We start from the raw sequence: 26,223 nt of genomic DNA, 5'->3' as shown, positions 1-26,223 counted from the left end.
ATCAAGAGTCAGATGCGAAACTGACTGAGCCACCCAGGTGCCCCATCTTTCTATTTTTTTTTTAAAGTAAAGATTCTTTTAAATAAAAGTAATATGAATATATGGGTTAGAAAATACTAATGGTATATGTGGATAGGCTCATCATGAAAAACAACAATCTTCTGTTCCAACTCCCTGTAAGCCCAGGGGCAATGACACTTTACTCTTTTAGTATTTCTCTTATAGTTTTCTTCAGGTCTCTAAAGTCACCTGCTTCGGAAGACTGAGCTATTTAAAGCACAAAGCTGACCATGTCACTGCCTGAAACTGACAGTTACTTTTCACAATAAGGTCAACCCCTTACCAGGGCCAGGCCTGCTCTCTCTGACCCTCAGCCATTCTTACCTGTGTCTTTCTTTTCTTTTCCTTCTCCTTGGGCAGCTTCAGTGTTTACACCTTTAGAGTGACCATGCCTTTGTGTTGTCCCCTCCTCTTGACTGTGGGCTAGACCTTAGCGGCTTGCTCTGAGGGAATAGAACTTGGCAAAAGTGATGAGATGTCCATCTTCATGGTTGGGTTACAAAAATACTGGCTTCTGTCTTGCTTGCTCTCTGCTGCTCTCTTGCTCGCTTCTGTGGGAAGCCAGCTGCTGTGTCCTAATCTGCCCTGTGGGGAGGCCCATGTAGCAAGGAACCAAATAGCAACAGCAATGGCCCACAGGAACTGGATCCTGTCAACAACCTTGCAAGCGAGATTTGAAGTGCACCATTTCCCAGTCGAGCCTTCGAGTGAGATCGCAGCCCCGGATGACATATTAATCACAGTCTGGTATGAGACCTTGTGAGTCAGATGATCCAGCTCTGCCCAGATTCGTGGCCTGAAGAAACTGTGAAATAATAAATTTTTGTTGTCCTAAGCTGAGAATATTTTTGGCATCATTTGTTACACAACAATAGGTAAGTGATGTAATCGTTATGCCATATTATTTTCTGTTCAGTTATTAAGCTTTTAAACGCCTCCTCTTAATTTTCCCTTATCCTACCCCTCAAAAACAATGTTAACAGACTGGATGTTCCTTCCATGCTTGTTTCTGTGCTCCTGTAATCATGCACAAAATATTAAGCATGTGTGAGAGACTTACTAGGCCATTCCATTATTTATTCTTGAATAGCACTTTGTAGCCTCACTTCTTTAAAAAAAAAATTTTTTTTAACATTTATTTATTTTTGAGACAAAGAGAGACAGAGCATGAACGGGGGAGGGTCAGAGAGAGGGAGACACAGAATCTGAAACAGGATCCAGGCTCTGAGCTGTCAGCACAGAGCCCGACGCGGGGCTTGAACTCACAGACTGTGAGATCATGACCTGAGCCGAAGTCGGATGCTTAACCAACTGAGCCACCCAGGCACCCCCGTAGCCTCACTTCTAACATAGGCACCAAAAGTACCCCTGGCGCCCATCAATTATAGTCATGCTCTCCTCCCTACTAAAAGGAAATCCTAAAGAACCTTGTATTTTACATAAGCAATTAGCAACAGCTGGCAAGAGAAGCAGAAATATACATGCTTCTGTTTCTATTTTTTTCCCTGGGAATCTGGGACTCCGCTTCAGAGTCCTAAAAAACACAGACAGCTCCGAATAACAGAGCACGTGCTGCTCTGAAATTGCAGGCGCTCAGAACAGGGGACACAAAATTAAAGCCCTTTGATTTTAAACAAACATCCCAGCTTCTCTCTAGCCAAATAAGTGCTGTTTTTCCAAACGGACATCGTTCAAATAATTCTGGAATCTTTCTTTGAGGGTTGCCTTCCCCAGTCTGTTTGCACAAAGTGTAAGGGTACTGGGCTTTAGTGCCTCAGGTGGTCCTCAGTCTTTGCCCCTCCTCAAGCTCCGCTCCCTAACCGGACGACCCTTCTTGTGATCTGGGTGCAACATCCTTCCTCAGGGGTGCCTTCCCATTCTCGGGCAAGCTCCACTCAGAGCACCACTCTGAGTCTTTCCCTCGGTGATATTCATCATAAAGTACTATAACCGAGAGCTCCGTGCGGGCAGGGATTTTTTTTTTTTTCTTATTCACTGCTGCGTCCCCAGGGTCTCACCCCAGCCCTAGAACACAGTAGGCATCTGATCAATAACTGTTAAAGGAACGGATTGGCTTGTTGGTACCAATCAAACCCATCTTCAAAGGACCAACATTTGTCACCCTTAATAAAAGTAATGGCTGATTTATTAAAAGAACTTCTTGAGGGTCCACCACTGGGCTCATGATTTCATTCCATCTGCACAGTGACTCCGTTATCCCCATTTTATAGATGAGGAAATCGAGTCTCAGAGTAATGAAATAACTTGCCCAAGGCCACACAGTTTGGAGGCTAACTCCAAAGTTGAAACCCATTGTGCTCTCTCATTTTTTTCTTGTTACATTTTTTTTTTAATGCTTTGGAAATTTAAAAAATTCAGATATGTACAAAGGAAAAAAAATCACAAATCTGGATTCCCATTGACCAGAATTTGAACTGATGTCAACATCTTGGTATATTTTCTTCCAATTTTCTTTTTTTCTTTCTCCATCCCCCTTTGTTGAGAACATTCAGAAGACCGTGCTTAAGACCCCAACAACCGTTCCTAAAGAAAGGCAGGGTACAGTTTTGTGCCATGCAGCAATGCTGGAATTACCTTCCTGCCTCCCAAGATGGCGGCAGGTAGGTCTGGGTGTGTTGTGAAAAAGCCAGACAGCAACACCTACAGGTGCTCCGGAAATGAGTAGAAAGAACTCATGGGGAAGGGGTGACTGACCTGTCCACTTCCTGTGACCCTGGCAATTTGCTTGCCTAGGAAAGAGGAAATCAATGCTCTATTCTTACCAGCCAGTGAGGCTGGTCCCAAGGCCAACTTCCAGGAAGGATACCCAGAGCCATCAGCCCCCTTTAGAGGGCCAGCCTGGCTCCTTCCCTTATTCAGTCCTCACCTTCCTAACTGTGTGTGTTCATGAGAGAAAGAGACAAAGTTGATAACCAATAGATCAATAAGAGTCCCCTCCTGACCCTCCTCACACCCCAGAAGGCAGCATGGCACCTCCACCGTGCCCACCTTGCACTCGGTATCCGCCTGGATCACAGTTTATATTTCCGTGCCTTTGACCTGTTTACACCTCTCTTCCTGTCAGACTGGGAGTTAGCTCCTCAAGGGCAGAGACTGCTTCTTATATATCTTTCTCTCTGCAGTATTTGCCATATAAAGGGTATAAATAGAGGCAGCCAAATACCAGCCGTGGGAGAACGGAAAAAAACACTTGGAATCAGACAGACCTGATTTCAAATTCCAGCTTTGCCACAAATTAGCTGTGTGACTTTGGGCGAGTGGCTTTACCTCTCTGAGCTCCGATTTGCTCATGGATAAAGTGAGGACATAGACTTTAAGTTCGACGAGTGAGGACTAAATGGGTTCATAGATGTTACAGGACCTGGATTCGGGCCTGAGCTTTGCTACAGCCCTAGGGTAAGTCAGTCAACCTCTCTCAAGTCCAGTGCCCTTGTCTATAAGAAGCGGGGGTGGGGGGTACCCACCTCACTGAGCTGCTGAGCACTTTAAATAAAAAAAAGAATCCATGTGATAGTACCAGACACACAGTAGGTCTTCAGAGATACATTTTTACCCTGTCTAGACACACTCATGCCTTTCTCTTTAGACTTTGGAATCTCTCAGCTACAACCATGCAGGTGGATGGCATCCGATGCCCGGAGAGCCCAAAACAAACTCTAGAAATGGCCACTGGCAGTTTGGCCCAGCCCAGCGGGGCCTCCCATCTGGGGGAGCAAGAGCCTACAAACTCAGCTCTCCACACCAAAGAGTGCACGGTTCCACGGTGCCCATTTCCTCTCCCAGCAGAAAACATCCAGGCGTTTCTATAAAGACAAATCACACTGTCATCCTAAGAGTTGTGAATAATGGTAGAGACAGAGCAAAACGTGCACTTCCGAATCGGGATGTTCCGTGATGTCTATAATTAGAAAAGTCACTCAGAACAGGATGGGACCTTGGGAAGGCTGACAGGGAAGAGGTCCAGACTTGGCTGGAATTTTAAAGAGGGACCGGAGGAAAGGAAGGAAGGGAAGGGTGGTCCTGTCCCGGAGAGGACAAGGTGGGTTGCAAGGAGGGACGTTGGCCCAGGATGGAATGAAACGCTTTATCGGTTCAGGTGAAGACCGTCATGCTTGAGTGTAATTTGGAAAAAGCCTTGTCTGCCCAGACCCCGGAAGGGCTGGGGCCCATTTGGCCGATGTCCCCAGGCCTGTGCGAACATCTTCATCAAGTTCTATGGGCGGCTGTCTCCTCAAGCACACGCGAAAACCCAGGCTCTTCCAGGTGGTGGGTGTTTTCCGACCTTCACTGGATCTTCTGCGGGCCCAAGGACCCGAAGGGGGCAGGTAGCAGCTCCAGGACTGTCCTGACAACATATGTGCCATCCGGCTTGGTCATGTAGACAGCCCAGTTGGTGCCAAACTGGAAAAGAGGCAAAGCCAGCGTGAGGGAGGCAGCGTGACCGAGGGGCTGGGACTGACCTGGATTTGAGTCTGGCTCTACCTCTAACGTTCTTCTCTGTGCCTCAGTTTTCTCATCTGTAAAATGGGGATGGCAATACTTATACCTGGCCCAGTGAGCTTGAGGAAGGAGCCACCAAGAGAATGTCTGTCGAGCAGTTAGAAGTGCTCGGCACCTTGTTGAAGGGCAACGAGTGATCTGTTCTATGATGAGAGACCCACCCAGGGCTTCAGAGGAACAACATCTAACCCCCAGGGCCAGACCTGCACCTGCTGTGACAAACAACAGCTAAGATCTGCTTCCTTAAAGCACCTTCTCTTCACAAGCACGAGCAGATGTCTGCCTGCCTCACCACACACCAGATATTGCCCACGTGTGATTTCGCTCTCTGCCCTTGGAGGTAGGTGTTATTATTTTTTTCCTTAAAGTTTATTTATTTATTTTTGAGAGGGAGAGAAAGTGCAAGTAGGGGAGGGGCAGAGAGAGAGAGAGAGAGGGAAAGACGCGGGGCTCGAACCCACGAACTGTGAGATCATGACCTGAGCAGAAGTCAGAAGCTTAAATGACTGGGTTACCCAGGCGTCCCTGGGTAGGTGCTATTACGATTCCCATTTTAGGCTTAGCAGGGCAAAACCAGTAAAGCAAAGATTTTAACCCAAATCTGTCCCCCCAGCCCTGGTCTCTCCCACTCCCAGGAGCTACCACCTGCTTGCTGTTTGATCTTGGGCAAATGATTAAACTCCCCGGGGCTCCGTGTCTTGATCTGTGAAATGACTTTGAGAACCGAGGAACGTATCAGGCAGGAAGACGGCTGTGTGTGATGCAGAGCCCCGAAGTTGGCCTCAACAAACTGGGGCTCAGCCTGGCTGTCGTGTTACCATGGGTGGAAGGCACCTGTACACGGTGCCCGGCACACAGTAGGTGCTCAGTTAATGGAAGCCGTTCTTACTGGTTACTTGGCTGTTCGTGACCACTCAGCTCTGCAGCTCTACTGTGCTTCTGTCCGAACCACTACATCATTTCCAGGCACATCAGTCTTCGGCGTTTTGTTTTTGTATGTTCGTTTATTCATTTTGACAGAGCGAGTGAGCAGGGGAGGGGTGGAGAGAGAGGGAGACAGAGAATCCCAAGCAGGCTCCGCACTGTCAGCACACAGCCTGACGCAGGGCCCAAACCCACAAAATCGCGGCATCACGGGCTGAGTCGAAACCCAGAGTCGGACACTTAACCGACTGAGCCACCCAGGAACGCCTGGATTTTTTTTTTTTTTTTTTTTTTTTAATTAATGCTTTAAAGGTGGCGATTTTTCTGCTTGGCAGGTTCTGCCTGAGGATACAGATGAAAGCCGAGCAGTGCGACTCTAAGCGCCAGGTCCCCGGCCCCCGAGCTTCCTCTCTTGTTACTTGCAATTTGGTTTCAGTTTTGCCTCTCCCTCCTTTCGGCTTTTTCATCCGCCTTCTCTCGTTTGCCAACGTCTACTCTGTCTGGAGAAAACAGCAATGAGCAATTGGACCAAGCTGGGGCCTCGGGAGCCAGGGGGCTGGCATCCTGATGTGGTTTCCTTCCATGGCCTTGGACATGACAAGGTGCTGGGCAGCCATTTCTGCCCCTCTATCCGCCCCCCCCCCCCGCCCCCAATATGGCAATGACGTCTATATTGTGAACTCCGTGCCTTTATGGTGGCATTTTCAGCTGAATTTGGGAAGGGAGTTCTGCTAACCGTGTCTGGTTGGCAGGCCTGGCAAGAAGCAGAAAGAAAATGGAGATGTTTGCATTGTTCGACACATGCTCTGAAAGCCCAAGGCATAAAGGCAAATGAAAGGGGTTGTTACCCCCTCTCTCCCCACCCCCACCCCCCCGGAATTAAACAACTCCAAAGCAGAAGCCCCCGTGAAACAAGCACCATGACATCTCCTCTGTGGCTGAAAAGAATTTGTCTCGTCATAGAACCATAAAGGCAGGGAGGCGGCTGTGAGCAGCATGGACCTTGCGGTCAGCCAGAACTGGCCATGAATGCCAGCTTACCACCATCTGGCTGTGTGTCCTTCAGCAGGTCATTTTACTCCTCTCAGAAGTGGGGGTAACCACCCACACTTCTCCCATAGGCTGGGGTGGAGATTAAGTGAGATGCTGTATTTAGAAGGACCGATGATGTCACATGGAAGCTCACAAGCCTGTGGGATTCTCCAAGACGGTGGCTTTAACCTTTTGGGACTCTGGGGGACACAGACCTCTTTGAGAGTGTGTGAAAGCTGACAACCCACCCCTCCCCAAAATGTACACACATAAAAAACTTCCACTGAGTCAAGAATAAGAACTCATTGAATCCATTTTGTTTTGTTCTGTTTTGTTTTGTTTTGAGAGGGAAGGAGGGCATGCAGGGGAGGGTCAGAGGGAGAGAGAGACAGAGGATCTTAAAGCAGCCTCCATGCCCAGCTCGGGGCCAGACGTGGGGCTTGATCTCATGAACTGTGAGATCATGACCTGAGCCCAAATCAAGAGTCAGACGCTTAACCAACTGAGCCAGCCTGGCTCTCATTGAATCTACTTTTCAATGAATCTCATTGAATCTACTTTTAACCATTTTTAAGGGTACAATTCAGTTCCATTTGTTCTTGGAATACAATATCCCCTCTGTCCCGTGGCCTATAAGGCCCTGCCCTGTCACCCCTACCCTTTACTTGCCGCGTTCTAGCCTCTTTAGCCCTCTTCCAACTTAATCAAACTCACCAAATGTATGAGCATTAAACTTGCTGGTTCCTTTGCCTGGAAATCTCCTCCTGTGGACCTTTGTCTGCCTCGTTCTTTATTATTTATATCTCTGCTCAAATGTCATGATCTCATGGTTTGTGAGTTCAAGCCCTGCAGTGGGTTCTCTTCTGTCACTGCAGAGCCTACTTTGGATCCTCTGCCTCCCTCTCTCTCTGCCCCTCCCCTGCTCACACACACACACACACACACACACACACACTCTCTCTCTCTCTCTCTCTCTCTCTCTCTCTCAAAAATTAATTAAAAACATTAAAAAAAAAAATAAAGTACTTGTTGGCAAACTATTTTTCCGTGAAGGGTCAGACAGGAAACATTTTAGGTTCGGCAGCCCACAGGGTTTTGTCAGAACTGTTGAGCTCTGCTGTTGCAGGGCCAAAGCAGCTATAGACAAAATATGAAGAAATGGGCGTGGCTGTGTGCCAATAAAACTTTATTTACAAAAGTAAGGGGTGGGGGGCTGGATTTGTCCTGGGCCAATGTTTGTTGATCTCTGACTCCTTTTTCTGCATTCTCTTCTCCACAGCCCTCATCATTCTCAGAAACTCTGTTTTTTTTGCTCCTTATTTGTTGTCTGTCTGCCTCCTGCACTAGACTGTGAACTATGACGGCAAGGCCTGGCTTGTATTTTCACTGCTGTCTCCCCAGAGCTCGGTCAGGCCTAGCACACAGTAGATACTGACTCAAGTAGCTACTGGATGAAAGAATAATTTCCAGTGATTCACGCAGGCTTGGGACAGCTTAGATGTCAGCCAACAGGGCAAACAGGACAGCAGCTGTGTGACCTGGCTGGCAGCTTGGCTTTGCTCCCACGGCCTAGAAAGGCAGGGAGGCACCTAGTTTATATTTCCCAGAAAAGAAAGGTGTTTACCTCTCTCATGACTTGCCTACAGGCTCCACATGGTGAGATAAAATCATCCTGGAGGTCACTGCGGGAAAAAGAGAATCAAACATGGGTCAATCTCTCCTGGGGCATGAGGACAATTACTGAAATGCAGACCCTGAGTTCTGGCCTGATGAAGTCAAACCCCGCCAAGCAGTTTCTGATTCACAGACGCATGGTGTCGCAGAGGCTCAGAAGAAACACCAGGTGGCTTTCCACACCTCCAAGGGGGCAAGGCCACGGGCAGGCCCATTGTTTTCATTAGCGCGTTTGGAAAATGTTTAGTGAGCACTTGCTGTCGCCCACACTCCAGAAACACAAGGGTGAAGAAGAATTGGTCTCTGGCCTTCAGGAGATCGCTCAGCCCAGTGGACAAATAGAAAACTAAATGAGTTACCATTTTAAACAAAATGCAATAAGAATGCACAGTGAGAGGAGACAATCCCTGCCTGAGGAACAACAGAGAATATTGTGGAGGAGATGGCGTTCGGTGCGGTCCTTGGAGGAAATGCAGAGTTCATAAATCACCGTTAGTGAGCACCTACTGTGTGCCAAGATCTGTGCCAGGCACTCGATATCCATTTCTTTGAATTCCCAGGACAACCTGAGTGTCAGAAGGACCATTTTACCTGCAAGAAAACAGGTTCAGTGAAACTAAGTAACTAACAGAGGTGGTACTCTGAAGGCCCGCGTTTTTCTGTACTGCAGGCAAAGGAAATAGTATATGCAAAGGCCCTGTGGCATGAAAAAAACGGTGTGAGTCAAAAGAGAAAAACGGGTTCCTTCGCCTCTCAGAATCGAGGCACCTACAGGCAGTCCTCCAGCTCTGAGCAGGACGAAGGGTGAACTGAACACTAGGAACCGCCAAGCCTGCTGGAGGACCAGAGGTTACGCCAGCAGCCACCATCGTCCCTGCTCTTCTAGACGCACAGCTCTGTGAGATCTCTGCAAGAACACTGGGCTTAAATTTTAGTTTTTGGTCAGCTCCTCCTTTCGCTAACCGTGTGTGACTTGAACCAAGTCGTTTTTACCCATCTAACGTGCATTTCTTGGCTTGTAAAACAAGGGAAATCATGTCACCTACTTCCCAGGAATGCTAGAAGATAAAATGAAATAAAGGGCAGAAAGCACTCTGTAAACTTTAGAGTGTTCTACACATATTGTTATTTCTTGTACTACTAGGCGCTTATTCCTTTACACATATAAGCTCTGTCTGAATTTCAGTGCCTTATGATATACAGATTTATTATATATAACTTATATACCATAACTTAAAATTACATATATTAACAATGATTACCCTTTTACTTGATATGTGCCTAGAATGTCCCAGGCATCCAGCGAAACACTGAAATGCATGATCTCATTTTATTTTTTTTAAGTTATTATTATTACTTTGTAACTTATTTTGGGAGAAACCAAGACAGCATGAGTGGGGGAGGGTCAGAGAGGGAGAAGAGAGGGAAGACAGAGAATCCCAAGCAGGCTCCGCATCACCAGGGCAGCACCCGATGTGGGGCTTGAACTCATGAAACCACGAGATCGTGACCTGAGCCCAAACCAAGAGTCGGGCACTTAACCCCCTGACCCGCCCAGACGCCCCTATTACCTCGTTTTAATCGACAAATATTTATTGGCACTTCGTACCAGGCACTATCAGGGCTGGGGATACAGCAATGAACAAAATAGACGAAACTTGTTGCACTCAGGAGATTTTCACTAGTGAGAGGAGCCAGACCACAAACCAACCAACCATGTGTCAAGTGGATATGGCCATAGCTGGCATGAACTGCATAAAGCAGCTGAGGGAGGACAGAGTGATGGGTTGTTATTTTATCCTCATGATAACTCACTGTCGTATGTGGGATTCCAGTCAAAGAAAGGTTCTGCTCCATGGAAAGGTGGGTCCGCTCTGAGCATGCTCCCAGCTTCAGAACAAAAGCCCATGGGGACGTGAGAGGGTGGGGACCCCTGCCCAGGATGCACACGCAGCCAAAGTAACCCTTGTGATTACCAGGCTCCGGCTCGGGTTTCCATAGGATCTTTGGAGGCTAGACTCTGTGTTATTTTGTTTTACTTCTTTCCACACAGACTGACCATGCCAGACAGGCACGAGAAAGGAAACAAAGACCAATCGGAGAATCTCTGCCTTCAGGGGTCTAGTACTGTCTGGGAAGGGAGATAAAGTCTGCATGTTAGTACTATGACACAGGCAGGCTGTGGTTACGACCGTGGGAGAGGTGCTCTGAGTGAAATTCAACCTCCCTTCCGTGGCCGCTAAGGCCCTATATAATCTGGCCCCTGCCAAGCTCACCACTTCCTTTCTCAATCTTGTGACATGCGTGGCCAGCTTCCCAAAGAACATTTCCCTGGAAAAAGTGACCTGTATTAGGGTCTTCAAGGGGGTGGGGTGAACATGCTTTCCAGTGGGAAGCTGGATTTGGCTTAGGCTTAGGAACCAAGATATGGCTTCCAGGCAGCGTAGCTCTGAGAGCTGAGAGAGAGCCTGACCACGACACTGGCTTACCCTTACCTCACACTGCACTTGTCTGTGCCGGGCACTGTGCTGAGGACCTTAGGTCCATCGACTCATTTAATCCCCTAACGACCCCATAAGGTAGGGACTGTGTAGATACTTTTATTGTCCTCACGTTATAGATGGTGAAAGACGACATGACCTGCCCAAGGTCACAGAGCTACTAAGTGGCAGAACCAGGATTTGAACCCAGGATCTGTGGACCCTGCCTTTGGTAGTCTTCAGCTTGCAAAAGTAGTTAAGGATAAGGTTAAAACAATAGTTTTATTTTTATTTATTTATTTTTTGAGAGAGAGAGAGAGAGCGCGAGCCAGAGCATGAGCGGGGGAGGGGCAGAGAGAGGGAGGCACAGAATCGGAAGCAGGCTCCAGGCTCTGAGCTGTCAGCACAGAGCCGGATGCAGGGCTCGAACCCACAAATGGTGAGATCATGACCTGAGCCGAAGTCAGGCGCTTAACCACCTGAGCCGCCTAGGCGTCCCTAAAACAATAGTTTGTTTTTTTTTTGTTTTTTGTTTTTTTTAATTTTTTTTTTTCAACGTTTATTTATTTTTGGGACAGAGAGAGACAGAGCATGAACGGGGGAGGGGCAGAGAGAGAGGGAGACACAGAATCGGAAACAGGCTCCAGGCTCTGAGCCATCAGCCCAGAGCCTGACGCGGGGCTCGAACTCACGGACCGCGAGATCGTGACCTGGCTGAAGTCGGACGCTTAACCGACTGCGCCACCCAGGTGCCCCCCCTAAAACAATAGTTTTAATCTGTTGCCTACTCTGGGCCAAGACCTTTACAGAAATCACTTCCCGCATCCTCACAATAGCCCAGTGGGTCAGCATTCCTCTCCTCCTTTCTACAGATGAAAAGCTGAGCTCAGATCCTCAGCGGAGGACAACAGCAGGCAACAGCGGAGCAGGATGTGAAACCAGGTCTTACTAACCTTGGAGCCAGGGTTTTTAATCATTACTCAACATTCCCTCCTACAGTAAGAATCAAAAGGCTGAAGGAAGACGCATCCCAGAACGTACTGGGTGCAGCAGGACGCCTACCACCTCTCCTGCCCTGTGCTGTGCTGGGCTTGACAGTTTCCCTGCTTTGTGCTGATTCTGGTCACGCGCTGAGGCCATCCTTATCAGACGCGATGGGCTGGAAACCTCTCGGCTTTGATGGCTATGCGGGGGGCCCCCATGGGACAAGCTTAACTCCCCATTAGCAGAAGCCCAGCCTGGGCCCCACACTCTGCATTCTGGAGATCTCGAAGGGGCTCTCTGAAACCGTTCACACCCGTCAGTGTTAACGAGGGAGCTGGCACTTTCCACTCATCTTGTAAACCCCACGCTCTCAATTTAACAAGTCATTAGTGCAATAATGACTACATTTCTGGCTCAGGGATGCTGGTGCAGGCTGAATCCCTGGAGCAGAGCAGTTGGGTGGCTAGAAAAATGCAGGTTGTATGTAAATAAGGAGATTTGCTAATCATCGCTAGCGATACCCAGTCCTTTTTAAAAGTAGATAATGACCAGGAGAAGGAGCGTTTCATTTAGAACATTCTAAACAGAGCAAGGCCACCGTGCCATTATCCTTTTGTTGACTTTGGCCTCTTTTTCACCCAGAATATCATTATTTTCTTGGATCAGGTTTGGAATTGAGTTACTCTCCCCTCCCCCCTTTTAAATAAAGCGCAATCCACATCCTGAGCTCTGCTCATCTGCACAAAATGTTCCCAGCATGGCCTCATTTATTCCTCCCAAAGCCGAAGGGAAGCCAGGACAGACCTTGGTGACAGGGAGGGCTCTGGGAAGCCGGGACCGACCTTCTCCCTAAGTGCACCTTGCCTTCAGTTACTCAGGAAAATCACCTTCAATAACCTGGTCCGCCTCGGGACCAGACTGAGACAAAGCTATAAAGAAACGGGAGCTTGTTTCTGTCACACGGCCCCTGCTGGCCTTGCGCTGGGTCCCTGCATTTCTGGAGGCTTGCATTTCTGCCAGCAAGGCCCTCTAGTGCCACCACAATGAAGAGGTGCTTCACTCCTAATTCGTAACCCATGCACCTGGATGTCCTGAAAACCAATACTTGGTCAGTCATGCACCCACTTTCTGGGTGGATGAAACATTTCCCATGGCATTTTCCCTGCATCGTTAATTTGCTAAGAAAACTCTCTCACAGTGCAAAGGTACACGCAAGAGCAACTCACTATTAAATCGGGAGCGTAACAGGGTCCAAATTAGTAGAAGAGCCCACTCACATGCTCAAATCCTGAAGCCACTGAGTGTGGGTCCAGGGCCATCAAGAACTCAATGAGCATCCTGTGAGGGTCTGCACATGGGAACTTGGATATTTATGTTTGGGGCATGTAGAGAGAGTAGGTTAATGCTATTATTGTTCAGCTAGGACCTGGGTTGGACTCTGATTAGTGTGTGAACTGTAACACGGGTTTACCTGGCTGTCATCCCACCAGCTTGCGTTGGTAGCCTGGTTCTTGGCACTTAGAGGTGGGCAATGCCAAGGGCAGTAGTCAGCTCTCACAGCGAAGGATCCGGGGCAGCTCAAAGAGAGCAGGGAAGAGTGTTTGATTTCCTGGCACAGCATGGTGCCGTGGGATGAGCCCAGTGAGACTCCAGAGATGTAGTTTGGTCTCAGCTTTGCCACGAATTCCCAGGAAAGTTGCTCAACCTCTCTGGGCCTCAGTTTCTTCATCTGTAAAATGGGGGTCGTGGCCAGGGGGTCTATACCAGGTGATTTTCAGGTCCCTCTGGCTTTAGGCTTCTATGCTGCCTTTCTGTTGTATCTTGTCGGCGTTCTGTTGTCTGTACTGTCACTAGAGCAAAAACCCCACCTGCCCTTGAGTTAGAGGTGCCTCGGTTGTTTACCTGCTCTGTAGGCTCACTGAGGGCAGAGTCCATTTTTGACTTAACTCTTTATCCTCGGCACTGTGTCAAGCCCAACAGTGCCCGGCACGCAGGAAGTACAGAATAAATGCGTTGGATGAATGAACGGATGAATGACACACGCGTGGTGAGTGATGGCCGAATAGATGGATGAATACAGCAGCAGCCTGCCTTTCCCACCACTTACCTAGAGATAGCAATTGCCCTGAACTCCCTGTGCCCTTCTGAGATAGCCTTCTGGATGGCGGTTCGCTCCGCACAGACGCCCATTGGGTAGCAGACGTTTTCAATGTTGCACCCTGAGAAGAGAGGAGGGAACCAATGACACTTCCAGCAGAACCACTTCCCATGGCAGGTGTCGAGTAAGAGGCTTACCCCATTCCAACGCAGGGAGGGACCTGTTACTCAGAGTGGGCAGTTTGACAGGAAGTGCTGGGACACTGGTGCCATGGCCCTTCCCAGAACACCCACCCTTGTCACTCACCCAATGCCTCCGTCTTGAAGCACAGCCCAGGAGCAGGGGCAGAAGAGCAAAGCAGATGAACCTAGCCCCATCACTCCAGCAAACGTCAAGGCCAAGGGAGATACTGAGCCTTAAGATGAGCAGAGCCCCCAGCCCCAGATCTAAGAGACAGAAGGTTCAACGATTGGGCCTGTGCAAAATTTTCGGTGCTGTTGACCAGCTATCAGAGTTCAACCGAGTTCCCCGTGAATTGTGTTGCAAAACGAACCTTCAAAACCAACAAACTAACAAACAAGGAACTCCCAAGCTTTGCAAAAGGTGTCTGTGATTGCACAAGCCTTAGGGCAATCCCAGCCCTCCAATGGGAGGCATGCTGCTAAGGTAGCAGAGTTCACAGCAAGGGATTTCTCCCCAGTGTCCCTTTCAGGAGCATTCCTGGGGGACAAGGGGCAAAGCCTATTCCCAATGACATAAAACATTGGCATACTCAGATTGGCTGACTAACAAACTCCCCATTTTCAGGGAGGTAAGGCCGTGAACAAATGCCCACAGAAGCTGGGCTTCCCCCTGACTATTGATATGTGCTCTTTATAGCTTGTCTTTCTCTCTGAGGCAGAGATATTGTTCCCCAGGATGTATTTTCTTCTTCCTTTAAGTAATACGAGTGACCCCCTATTCCAATATGGCTGCTTCACATGGCCACTCAGCTACAGACCGTATTTCCTAGACTCCTCTGCAGCATGGTATCGCTACGTGACTAAGTTTTGGTCAATGGCATGTGGCCCACCATTCCCACCATGAGGTGGGAAACTTCTGGATCACATTTTTTGTAAAGAGGTTGATTGATTGCCCTTTACTTCCTTTCTTTTACCCTCTACAGGCTGGGATGAGGTGGGACAGCTCTGACCATGTGGTTTATGATCATAGGGATGGAGAAGCCACAAGAGAGAAGGCACTAGGGACCCTGGTCCAACTCATGGATAGAGCAGAGTTGAGACGCCTATTTGCCCTGGCACAACTGCCTACTCTGAGTTGTTATGTGAGAGAAGAGAATTCTGCCATATTGGACTCACTGTATTTGGGGATTTTTGTTATAGCAGCTTTACCTAGATCTAACTGATAGACAAATTTGGACTCAGAGTGAGATGCGGCTTTAATAAAAAAACATCTAAAACACATGGACTTGGGCAATACAGATGTGGCAAGGTGGAGAGCTGTTGGCTTTGTTACTACTCTGTGGCAGACGATTTGGTAAAGCCCCACCCTGCAATAACCTGGAGGGCAGATTATGTTACTCATTGCCTACCAATGGGATCTTTCTACCTGACAATGGGAACAGCCCTGTGGCAAAGAGCTGATGAAGGGTGTCACCTTCTCAGTCTATTGTTTCAAGGCTTAAGGCAGTCACCATCAAAAGGACCCAGGGATGGGCCAGGCAGGGGAGCCAGTCAGTAAAAAAAAGGGGAGTTGGCAGGTTTAAGAACTATGCCGAGAAAGGATCTTTGGGTGTGGTACTCCAGTTCAGAAATGACTGGAAGCAAACAGACCAGAAGGTTTCTAAGTTTTAGATAGAATTGGCTAGCCAGAGAAGCCAAAAGTCTGCCCTGTTAAACCCTGTGATCGTTCAGTCCCTAAAGAAACTCCTGGGTCCCCCAAACCCTACCATCAGAAGTGAGCTGACAGAGCTGTGTGCCCCCAAGGAGGTCACTCTCTCCAAAACCCACTTCAGATGTGTGGCCAATGACAGGATAATCAGGGAAGAAGCTCCCAGAGGGCAGAGCCTGGGTCCCCAGTGGACAGGGACAAGGGGTTGCCGCCAGGGCAGAAAGGGAAGGCAGAGTGCATGCCAGGGTGGGGAGTCTTCTCACAAGAACTGCCTGGCAAGTTTGATAACTGCACAGACTGGTGGCTACCGTGTGTGTGCCCTGTTCTTCCTCTTTTCCCTTTGGGAAAGTTGGTGACTATTACTCTGTCCTACTCTTTCCTGTTCCCACTCCACACTGAATATTGTGGGAATGTGAAGTGAGGTGTGGGTGATTACCTTTTAGTTTTGGGGCCAGTAGGCCAGGGGGGCCACATCTACACCTGAGGAAGGAGACCGCTCCGCCTCGAGATCCTGCTCTTAGTGCTGAATGCAGTGACTGAGTGGGACTTTGGGCTGCCTCCCTTAGGAAGGTGGTAAGTGGGTCCTATGTGTGAAAGGATGTACACAGATACTTACAGGCCACAGCCAGTTCTGTGGCAAAGACTAACTGTTCCCAAGGTTCGCTCTCCCACTAGAAGCCACTGGAGTTGACTGGGACACATGACTACCCAGCCGGCGACCACATTTCCCGGCCTCCCTGGAAACTTCGTGTAGCCTTGTAGTTTTAGCCAACAAGATATGAATGGCAGTAACGGGTACAACTTCCAGATGATATTTTTGTGGGGACAGTGCTTGCTCCCCCGCTTCATCTTTCCCTTTCCCAGGCTCTGGAACATGGATGTGCCAGTTTTGAACACGTGGATGTGGACACCACTCTAACGATGGCAGGACATCAAGACAGAAGGAATTTGATCTCCTGAACAACTGTGTGGAACACAGCAGAGCAGAACAGTCCGTTTGCCCAGCACTGCAGCCCACCCCCTGGTCTGTTAGATGAAAGAAGTAGGCAGCCATCGTGTTCCAGTCACTGTGTATATTTTGTTTCATCACCTGCGACTGTTCCTTACCTATGGCACTCCCTTTTTCTAAGTGATTATGCAGGATTTTGTTTCTCCTGAATTCACCAAATTTGGAAATTGTTTGGTCCTTATCTCCTCATATATTTTGCCCACAGAATTTTCTGTCCTTGCATTATTTACATGGATGTTCTTTGGAGGGGTTCGATTAATCATTTGATCCATTAAACATCATCATGGTTCTCAGGATCGCAGGTGTTCATGTCCAACTGATGGCGAGGAATGGATGTCACTAGAGGGCCTGCCCCACCCTGCCATCCCCTGGGCTGGGTACCTCTACTGCAAGTGTCTTGCTAGGACAGGATAAATGTGTTCACTAACAGTGGCACATGGACTGGCTGTGGGGTGTTAGGTGGGAACAGGTTTGGAATTCCACTTTTGGGAAGAAGGACGGGTGTCCCTACTGGGCACCAGAGGGTAGATGACAGCGAGCATCTATTGTTTCCGCAATGTAGCACCTTTCTCCTTCCCCGCCCCAGGGGAACGACCCTCACCTATGTTCTCAACGCGTCTTACAGACGGGAGCCGCCATCTTATTCTCGCGTGACTTTTTTTTATTGGTCTAAGGTTGCGTGCCTGACCCGCGCTGGGCCAATCAGAGTTGAGCACCAAACTCACTGGGCCTATCAGAGCCGGGCACCTTACCCACACTGAGCCAGTCAGAATTCTCTGTGCCGGAACTTCCGTTTCTCTCGCAGACTGAGAGAGTGGGCTTGAGACCTGCTGGTGGCCTGGTTTCCATTCATTACGGAGGAGACCATTAGGAGACAATGAAATGGACACACTAAGGAATGGATGAAAGATGAGATGAGAGAGACTGGAAAAGGGTCTGGCTTGGCGCAGTTGCCCCCGAAGGCCCGGCTACCCGCCAGCTCTTCCCCAACTTTTAGGAGCCAATACTCCCTCCTTTTGTCTAAACTAGTTAGCGGGCGGGACTGTTGTTTACAACCACACGGATGTCAGTTAATACAGTTGGGAGACGGGACCAAGAGCTATCAGGGAGTTGCAACCCTGAAAGTAATGATTGAGACATTTATTGAACGCCACATGTTTTTGACTTCCACCAAGCTCTGTTCACATTCCTATATGAGTCACTATAGCCGGGATAACCGGCCCTCTCTCAGGGTCAACGGAAGTTAAATGAATAAATGAATACGCCTCTTTTGCTCCCCACCGAGTCTCCCCGGCCAGGTTCCTTGATGCCTGCCTGAAATGACTTCCTTTAAACATGCCCTTGCCTGCCCTGGCCCACTGTTGCTGACTTTGGCCTGGCTGCGTTTGACTTCTGCCTCTCCCAGGGTAAGATCCTTGCTAACTTTGTCCCGACACTTCATTCCCTGTCTTGGCAACCATCCCAGCCCTGCCTTGTCCCTCAGGGACACTTTCCCTGTTAAGCGGGATTCACATAAATCTTGGGTTTCACAGAAGGCTAGTCCCTCAGGACAATTGCCTGTGGCTGCATTTGAAATTCAGAATGGCCTCATCGAGAGAAATTTCCCTTAACTGTGTCTAAAAATGTCAAAGGGCCAGAGCCCACTCACCCACCCCACTGCCCAAACAGAGCTTTGTAGAAAGAGCCCCTGTGTTCTCTTCCACCCCTGGGACCCTTTGCCCCACTGGCCCTGAGAATTTGGGCAAGAGACTAAAGCCTCCTCAAGACTCAGTATCCTCATTTGTAAAATGAAAGCGATGGCGCCTTCCTCGGAGAACTCGCGCGAGGAGGAGTTGAGACCACCCACGTAAAGCAATTAGCACAAAGCGTGGCGCAGACTAAGTGCTCGGCAGTGGCCCAGCTGCTGCTACTAACGGCACAAAAGTCCAGCTTTTTGGACTTTCTAGGCCTGTGTGGCTGAGCTTCTACTCCTGCTGGATAAGGTGTGACAGCGGCCCTGCCTCTGTCCTTCAGGCACTTTGAAATCCTTTCCACAACGACAAGGTCCTACCTAATCTGGTGCCAACCTGCCTACCTCCTAGACTTCATCTCCTTTTGCCCTTGAGGCCTGCCGGCCTTCCAACTGTTCTCCAAGGATGCCAAGCGCCCTCCTGGCACATGGCATTTGCTCCGGCTGTTCCCACTGCCTGGAACTCTTTTCCCCTACATGCCTATGGTTCACCCTACTCCTGTCTCTGCTCAAATGTCCCCTCTTCAGAGAGGCCTGCCATGGTCGTCCTGTCTCAGAGTGCCTCCTCCCTTCATGGCCTCCTACCCTCTCGGTCCATTTCTCCCGCTTTAATTTCATCACAGCCCTTGACACTTTCCTGAAATAAACGTCTTTATTGTCTAATTCTGAGGTCACAGTGTAAACCTCCTGACGGCGGGGGGTCCTGGGTGCAGAATGCCCAGGGCCTGGAACAATGAGGCCCGTGAGACTCTCTCCGCACTTCAATGACTGTGATTTCCCACTGGGGTGCTAGACCTCTAAGGTGCACAGTTATAATTTCACGTGGGTCCTCCAGCAAGTTCAAGTGGAGTTTCCTCCTCTTGTTCAAAAAGAGAAAAAGAAAAAATGGGAAGAAAGGCCTCGGCCGTGTACTCTGATCAAGAAAGGCCAGACAGGTTCGTTTTGCTTCCCTCGCACAGAAAACAGGCTGTCGTCTAGCCAGGCAAAGCAACGCCATTGCCAGCGTGGCCTTCACTTACTCTGAAACACACGTGCGAGACGGGCTGGTATGATGTCAAGTTAGGAATCCACAATTGTAAGATTGGACCAAATAACACCAGGATGATAGGGCTGTCATTACTGCTTTCTTTTCTTTTCTTTCATTGTTTTTCTTTTATCTGCCTGGCACTCCGTGGAACACTTCAATCTGTATCGTGTCGTTGACCCTTTTAACAACCCTGTAGGGCAGAGGCTGTTATAACCCCATTTTAGAGAAGGTAAAGGCTGAGGCTGCTGGCAGGGAGCCTGGACTCACATCCTGACCTGTCAGATACAAAGGGCTGTCCTTTTTCTCTATGGCAGTTCAGCGAGGACATGTTTTAGAGTGGGTTTAGCGCTTAAGGCAGGGCGAGGGTCAGATGTGATCAAGCCATTAGCAAGGAAAGAAGTTCCAAAGAGGGGATTTGGGCCTGGCCACCCAGAGAAAAGAGCAGTGCTTTTGAGCACCGTCTCTCTTGAGGGACCTAAATACAGTTAAAACGGTCCTTGTCACACACAGCGGGCATCAGCGTCTTCTGGACAGCTTCTTAAAAGAGGTTTCTCAGAGGCACGTGGGTGGCTCAATTGGTTAGGCATCTGACTCGGTTTCTGTTCATGGGATTGAGCCCTGCATTGGGCTCTGAGCTGACAGTGTGGATCCTGCTTGGGATTCTCTCTCTCTCTCTCTCTCTCTCTCTCAAAAGAAAAAATTTTTTTTCAACCTTCCTCTTTCCTCCTGGAGTTTCTGCTTCAGTAGGTCTGGGTCAGATCCCAAGAATTCACGTTTCCAGCAAGGTCCCAGGAGGTGCTGAGGCTACAGGTCTGGGACCGTATTTGAGAATCACCAAACCAGAAAAATGTCACGTCCACGGGCTTGAAGCAATACTACACTCTTTCCACATCCCCACCTCTCAGCCCACTGCACAGGCAACACACAGTGTCACATATGAATTACATTCGAGCTCAACTACAGAGCCCAGGGGTTTTGGTGAAGCTCCTCTTCCTAATGAGCTGTTTTTGAGTGACAGTGGAGAGGACCAATGGATGAGCTGGGAAGACAGGTGTGGTGGGTGTGAGGAGGGCCGTATGGACAGGAAGCCAGTTAGAGACACCTGCTTTGACTTACCAGGAAGTGCTATGAGGGGTCAGGGGTGGGGAGGGTGCTTGGAGAGCAGTCCTGGAGGAGAAGGGAGGCCAGGGGCTGGCCTAAGGGAAGGCGCTGAAGGACCAGATTTAAAGGTTAGAGCCCAGACAAGCTGGATTCAGCGATTGACCAGGACATCTTTAAGAATCTTTTTAGAAATGCAGCTTGTTCCTCTCAGAATTCATGACAGCTGATCCAGTAAAGTGGCTTTTCCGCTAAATGGCGAAGGGGCGTATAGAGTGTGAAGCTCCTCCAGGGAGGAGTGAGGGAGATAGACCAGTGTCCCAAGGACAAACTCACCCATCCCTTGGGGGGTGCCAGGAAAGAGTGGTCTCCATGACTCTCCTCTGCCACCTCCTATCTGGCGTCGTGCAGACACTGGCTGCCCCTGCCAACCCCCTGCTGCCCCATCTCTTCTGTGTCCCCACCCCCCTCTCCCTCTGTAGCTCTGCCTCCCCCCCCCCCCCCCCCGTGGGCTCCTCCTCTCCCCACAGCTCTCCCACAGCAATCACAGAAGGTAACTGTTGGGATCGATCACCCTCCCGGTGGCCCAACCCCAGGAGGGCACAAGGCCCTGGTCAGTCAGCATCGAGGGGAAAGGACCATTATTACAAGATCACGACAACAAGGCTGTCAGATTTGTTTTTGAATTGAATGAGACACCGGTGGCCTCTGAGGAGGGAAACTCCACACGGGCTGGGCTTTGGTGCAGCTGGAGAAAGTCACGAGCTGGGCAGACCTGTCCCACGATCAACTACAAACTCACAGCATCTAAATCCAGCTGTACCTTCTCTGCCTCCCAATTGTCTCTAATCCCACCCCCCCCCATGTGCCCTGTCAGGTTTCCTCTGACTGTTCTAGGTCCCCTCCTCTCCAGGCCCTGCCTTACTACCATCTGCCCTCCCTCCCTTTCCATCTACAGAAGGAGATCCAGGGATTCTGGCTAAATGCCCTCCATTTGTCCCCCTCTCTCAGCACACTTTCTCTGTCCCTGTCTGCACGTGCACCCTGTGGCAATGGGGTGGCAGAAAGAGCACGACCTCAGTTGTCTCATTCGTAGAGGGTGCCTTGGGCTTTTGCCCTGGCAGTTCCACACTCCTTCTTGTGGTAACAGACCCACCCAGCCCCCACTGGGAAGGGATGTGCTGCTGGGCCAATCACACTACCCTATCATGACAACAGTGATTGGCCCAGGGATGTGCATGTGGTTGGAGATGGACCCATCAGAGCTCTTCCCTGGAGTTTTTCCATCTCCAGCTAGTGAAGGAGAGTTCTTTCTTTTTCTTTCTTTCTTTCTTTCTTTCTTTCCTTTCCTTTCCTTTCCTTTCCTTTCCTTTCCTTTCCTTTCCTTTCCTTTCCTTTCCTTTCCTTTCCTTTCCTTTCCTTTCCTTTCCTTTCCTTTCCTTTCCTTCTTTCTTTCTTTCTTTCTTTCTCTTTCTTTCTTTCTTTCTTTTTTTAAATAGGGAATTTGATTTAAAAAAAAAAATTTAATGTTTGGGCCGCCTGGGTGGCTTGGTCGGTTCGGTTAAGCGTCCAACTTCAGCTCAGGCCATGATCTCACAGTCTGTGAGTTCGAGCCCCGCGTCGGGCTCTGTGCTGACAGCTCAGAGCCTGCAGCCTGTTTCAGATTTTGTGTCTCCCTCTGTCTCTGCCCCTCCCCTGTTCATGCTCTGTCCCTCTCTGTCTCAAAAATAAATAAATGTTAAAAAAATAAATAAATAAAAATTTAATTTTTATTTTTGAGAGAGAGAGAGACAGACAGACAAAGTGGGGGAGAGGCAGAGAGAGAGCCACACACACAGAATCCAAAGAAGGCTCCAGGCTCCGAGCTGTCAGCACAGAGCCCAATGTAGGGCTCAAACTCACGAACTGTGAGATCATGACCTGAGCCAAAGTTGGATGCTTAACTGACTGAGCCACCCAGGCACCCTGAGGAGAGTTCTTTCCTCTCTGCTTTTGAGGCTGTAAAAGAATATGGACCAGAGGCTGCCTGCACTCATGTCCCCTGATGCCTGGAGAAATCCCACCTACAGGATAAGAGAAAGAAGCAAGCACCCAGGAGGATAAAGAAGGACATGGTGACATCGGAGTTCCTGGATCCAACTGTCCTGGAGATACCATCTACTCTTGCCCATAATGGTTCCGCTTGGTTTCTGTCACTTACAACACGTGACACTCATCGTCTCCCTTCATGTGGTGGCTGTGAGATTACAAGAGATCTTCCATACCAAGTGCTTAGTGAATGATCAGTGCGTTGTAGGTATTACTACTGCCGTCGGTCCCTGCCCGTGATGTCCTCAGCACCACCCAGCTCTGCCTCCAGCTCCCACCTTGGTCAGTGCCTCCTCATGCCCCTGGTCTACCTGGCTGAAACTCTAGAACCATATTCCTTTCCTTCATTCTACACTGCTCATCCCAAGCCCAGTCCATTTGTCCCAGACGGTTTTCCTCAGGTCTTTCCTTCCTCCTTGTTCCAATGGCCACTGCCCCAGTCTGAGTCATTCATTCGCACACTCAACAAACCTCAACGGAGGACATATTACAGGCTGGGCAATGCGCTGGTCCTGTGGACGATCAGCAAATAAGACAGACATCCTCCCCCTGACACTCTCTCCTCTGTCCTGGCCCTCCTTGAGTACCTGTCAGACAACTGTCCTTGAATTCTACTTTCATGTTACTCTTCTTCTTAACATCCCTGGTTCCCTACTTCCTACCTCATCAAATCTCAGTGGCAATGCTTGGCCTTCACAAGTCATCCAGAAGCTGCCTCCAAATAGTAATGATAGAACAATACCTTTAACAGAAGGAGAAGCAGCCACTGTGGCAGAAACTGGGCTAGTCACTTTACAGGCATCGACTTGCTTAAAGCCTCACAACCTGAGGTTCCAGGGCTGATGATAACAGGCACCAGCCATCAGGGAGGACCCTGGTGCCGTGCTGGGCTAGGCAAAGTAGCTCTGTTCAGAGCCATCCAGAAAGGTGGGCACACCGTCTTCGGCTCAACAAATGCGTAAGGCAGATTTGGGTGAAGGGTGTTGCCCGGCATCCCACAGCTGATAAAGAGCAGCACCGGGATTCAAACCCAGCAGCCCCTAATCCAGGGCCTTCGCCCCATCCCAGGGGGCATCCCTAAATCCCCACTGCACAACCAGGTTCCTTCCCGCAACTTAAATAGGCCACACTCCTGCTCACCTCATTCAACCACTCCTGCAGTCATCGTCGAGGCCTCCCTTTTGAACCATGACCTGTGTAAGAGGAGGGACCTCCATAGGGGGAGAGACGATGTCATTTCTGCTCATGGCGCTATCCCCGGGGCTTGGCCCACACATTACCTAGCACATCACGGTACACAGCAAATATTTGCTGAATGAATGAATCCATGCAAAGAGGCACCGGAAAGAACCAACGGCTGATTCGATGTTTAAGACCCTGGAGCCACGGGGCAGTGTGGGCTGCAGTGTTGTTTGTGGTGGTGGTTAATGTTTAATACTCATCTGAGCCACTGGGCCAGGCCTGAATTCGCACTAGACACATGGAGAGTCTGGATTCCCTACAGAGTAGCCACCTTGGCGTCAGGGGAACTCCGGATTAGAATCCCAGCTCTGTGATCTCGGGCGTTTAGCTTCTGTGAGCCTCAGTTCCGTTCTCTGCGATTGCCGGGTTGTGTCAATGGAGACCATTCCTCACCACCCTTTCACGTAGGGACTCAAGGTTACTTCTCCTGCTCAAAGATGTTTGAGATTCAGGTAACTCGTGAAACCGGAAAGGACCTCAAAGGTGAGAGATAACCGGAACAGCAAGGAGAGCCCAGAGGCGGGGACTGTACAAGGGGAGGCGGGGGCTCGCAGCGAGGCTCACAGCTGAGTGGCGGTGGGGGTGAGTGGCCCACAACTGGCCTCAGGCTGCTGGAGGTTACCCATCAGAGGCACACATGTGAGCTTCTTTTCCTTTAAATAGCCGCCGCTGCCAGGCAGAGGCAGATTCTGGGCAGCAGGGCTGGGTGTCCCTATCTGCCCACTGTGCCAATTCCCATCTGCCCCCAGAGTGGTGGGGAGGGGCATGGCTTCCCTGCCACTTCCTCACCACGGTGCCCCACTCTTTTGAATGAAAATGCCTCCCAGCTTAGCGAAAACAAGTCTGAACTTTTGTTCGAGTGAGCTTTCTCTATAAAACCAACAAACCAAAGAAAAGGAGCTTAGGAACAGATTAGTGCTGACTCCAATTCCCACCCTCCCCAGGCCAGCACTCATTGCTGGTCACCCAAACTTTGCCTGGCCTCCTCGCTTCCTCCAAGGCCCTCTGCAAGCCCTGAAGTCCACTAACAAGTCACCGGCTGTTGGCCTCGGTTCCTCATTTTCCTTCCTAGCACAGCAGGTGACGTGAAGAAAGCAGGGTCTGGGGGATCTCAGCCCTGGGTTCCACCCCCAGTGCCCCGTGCGACCTTGACCAAGTCGTGTCACCTCTCTGGTCCTCAGTTTCTTTTTTTCTTTTTTTTTTTTTTTTAGAGAGCGAGTTTCTTTTTTTTTTTTTTATTTTTTTTTTCAACGTTTATTTACTTTTGGGACAGAGAGAGACAGAGCACGAACGGGGGAGGGTCAGAGAGAGAGGGAGACACAGAATCGGAAGCAGGCTCCAGGCTCTGAGCCATCAGCCCAGAGCCCGACGCGGGGCTCGAACTCACGGACCGCGAGATCGTGACCTGGCTGAAGTCGGACACTTAACCGACTGCGCCACCCAGGCGCCCCTGGTCCTCAGTTTCTTCATTGAAAAGTGGGCATAACACGGAGGTCAGTGGGTGCGAGGGGAGGCCTTGCTGATAAAACCTGTGGAAGCCTTAGGAGGGCGCCACAAAGACGGCGGGCGGGGGGGGGGGGGTGTCAGAAAGTATCAACTCTCTCCCCCCTCCCCCCAGCACTGAGTTATGGCCTCCCCTTCCAACTTCCCTCCCCGTCCCACCTCTGGCTTCCCAGTCCTCTAAGAATTGGACGTCGCTGCATCCGAGCAGCACCTGCGTTCCCCACGGTCCGGGACAGCAGGCAGGGCAGGGGCGAGTGGCAGCGTCACTGGGAGCGGCCAGTGCTGCCCTCTGCTCTGCGGGCTCCCGCCCGTCCTCTTGCGACCACCTGCCCGGGCTGCGGCCGAGGGGGGACCGGGGCGCCGTCCTTACCGGAGAAGATCCTCCCGTCCCGAGTGAGGAGCGCGGCGCCCACGGGGAAGTGACTGTAGGGACAGTAAGCGGACTTCTTGGCCTCCCGGCAGGAGAGCAGCAGCCGCTGGACGAGCTCGGGCTCCAGGGCGCAGGCGGGACGCTCCTGGGCCATGTCTGTGCCCCAGGGCAGCGGAGGCGCAGAAGTCAGTCCCCTGCCAGCCGCCAGGCCCGCGCGACGCTGGCTCCTCCCCCCCCTGCGGCGCGCGTCCCTGCGGGGCGCTGGGCGGGGCCTGGAGAGGGACCTCCCCCCCCCCCCCCAGCTCCCACCCCCGTTCCCGCCCCGCAGGTCGGGGTCCCACAGTGTGGTGGGCGGCCCAGCGTGAAGAATGCGACCGTGCCCCCGCGGGCTCCCCCTCTCCCCCTGGGGACCACTCTCACTGCTGACACACTGAGGGGCCAGTGGGACGGGACATGGGTGCCCCTGTGGAGGGGACGACTGTGGACACACGCTC

General features: G+C 50.3%; 1 protein-coding gene across 1 annotated transcript; it reads right to left on the bottom strand.

Moving 5' to 3' along the window:
* Positions 1 to 3,948: 3,948 nt before the first annotated feature.
* On the bottom strand, positions 3,949 to 25,951 carry CDA (cytidine deaminase). The gene is made up of 4 exons (XM_086715873.1): positions 25,730 to 25,951; positions 13,783 to 13,894; positions 8,162 to 8,219; positions 3,949 to 4,482 (listed from the first exon to the last, which is right to left on the bottom strand). Exons 1-4 carry the CDS (start codon positions 25,881 to 25,883, stop codon positions 4,366 to 4,368), a joined length of 441 nt encoding a protein of 146 aa, XP_086571999.1. The 5' UTR covers positions 25,884 to 25,951; the 3' UTR covers positions 3,949 to 4,365.
* Positions 25,952 to 26,223: the final 272 nt, after the last annotated feature.

The sequence above is a fragment of the Puma concolor genome, chromosome C1 (genome assembly GCF_028749965.1).
Source record: "Puma concolor isolate L17-30 chromosome C1, mPumCon1.1.hap2, whole genome shotgun sequence".
In the NCBI taxonomy this organism is placed as follows: Eukaryota; Metazoa; Chordata; class Mammalia; order Carnivora; family Felidae; genus Puma; species Puma concolor.
Note: the sequence above shows the minus strand (reverse complement) of the source record. Positions and strands in the feature narration are given on the sequence as shown.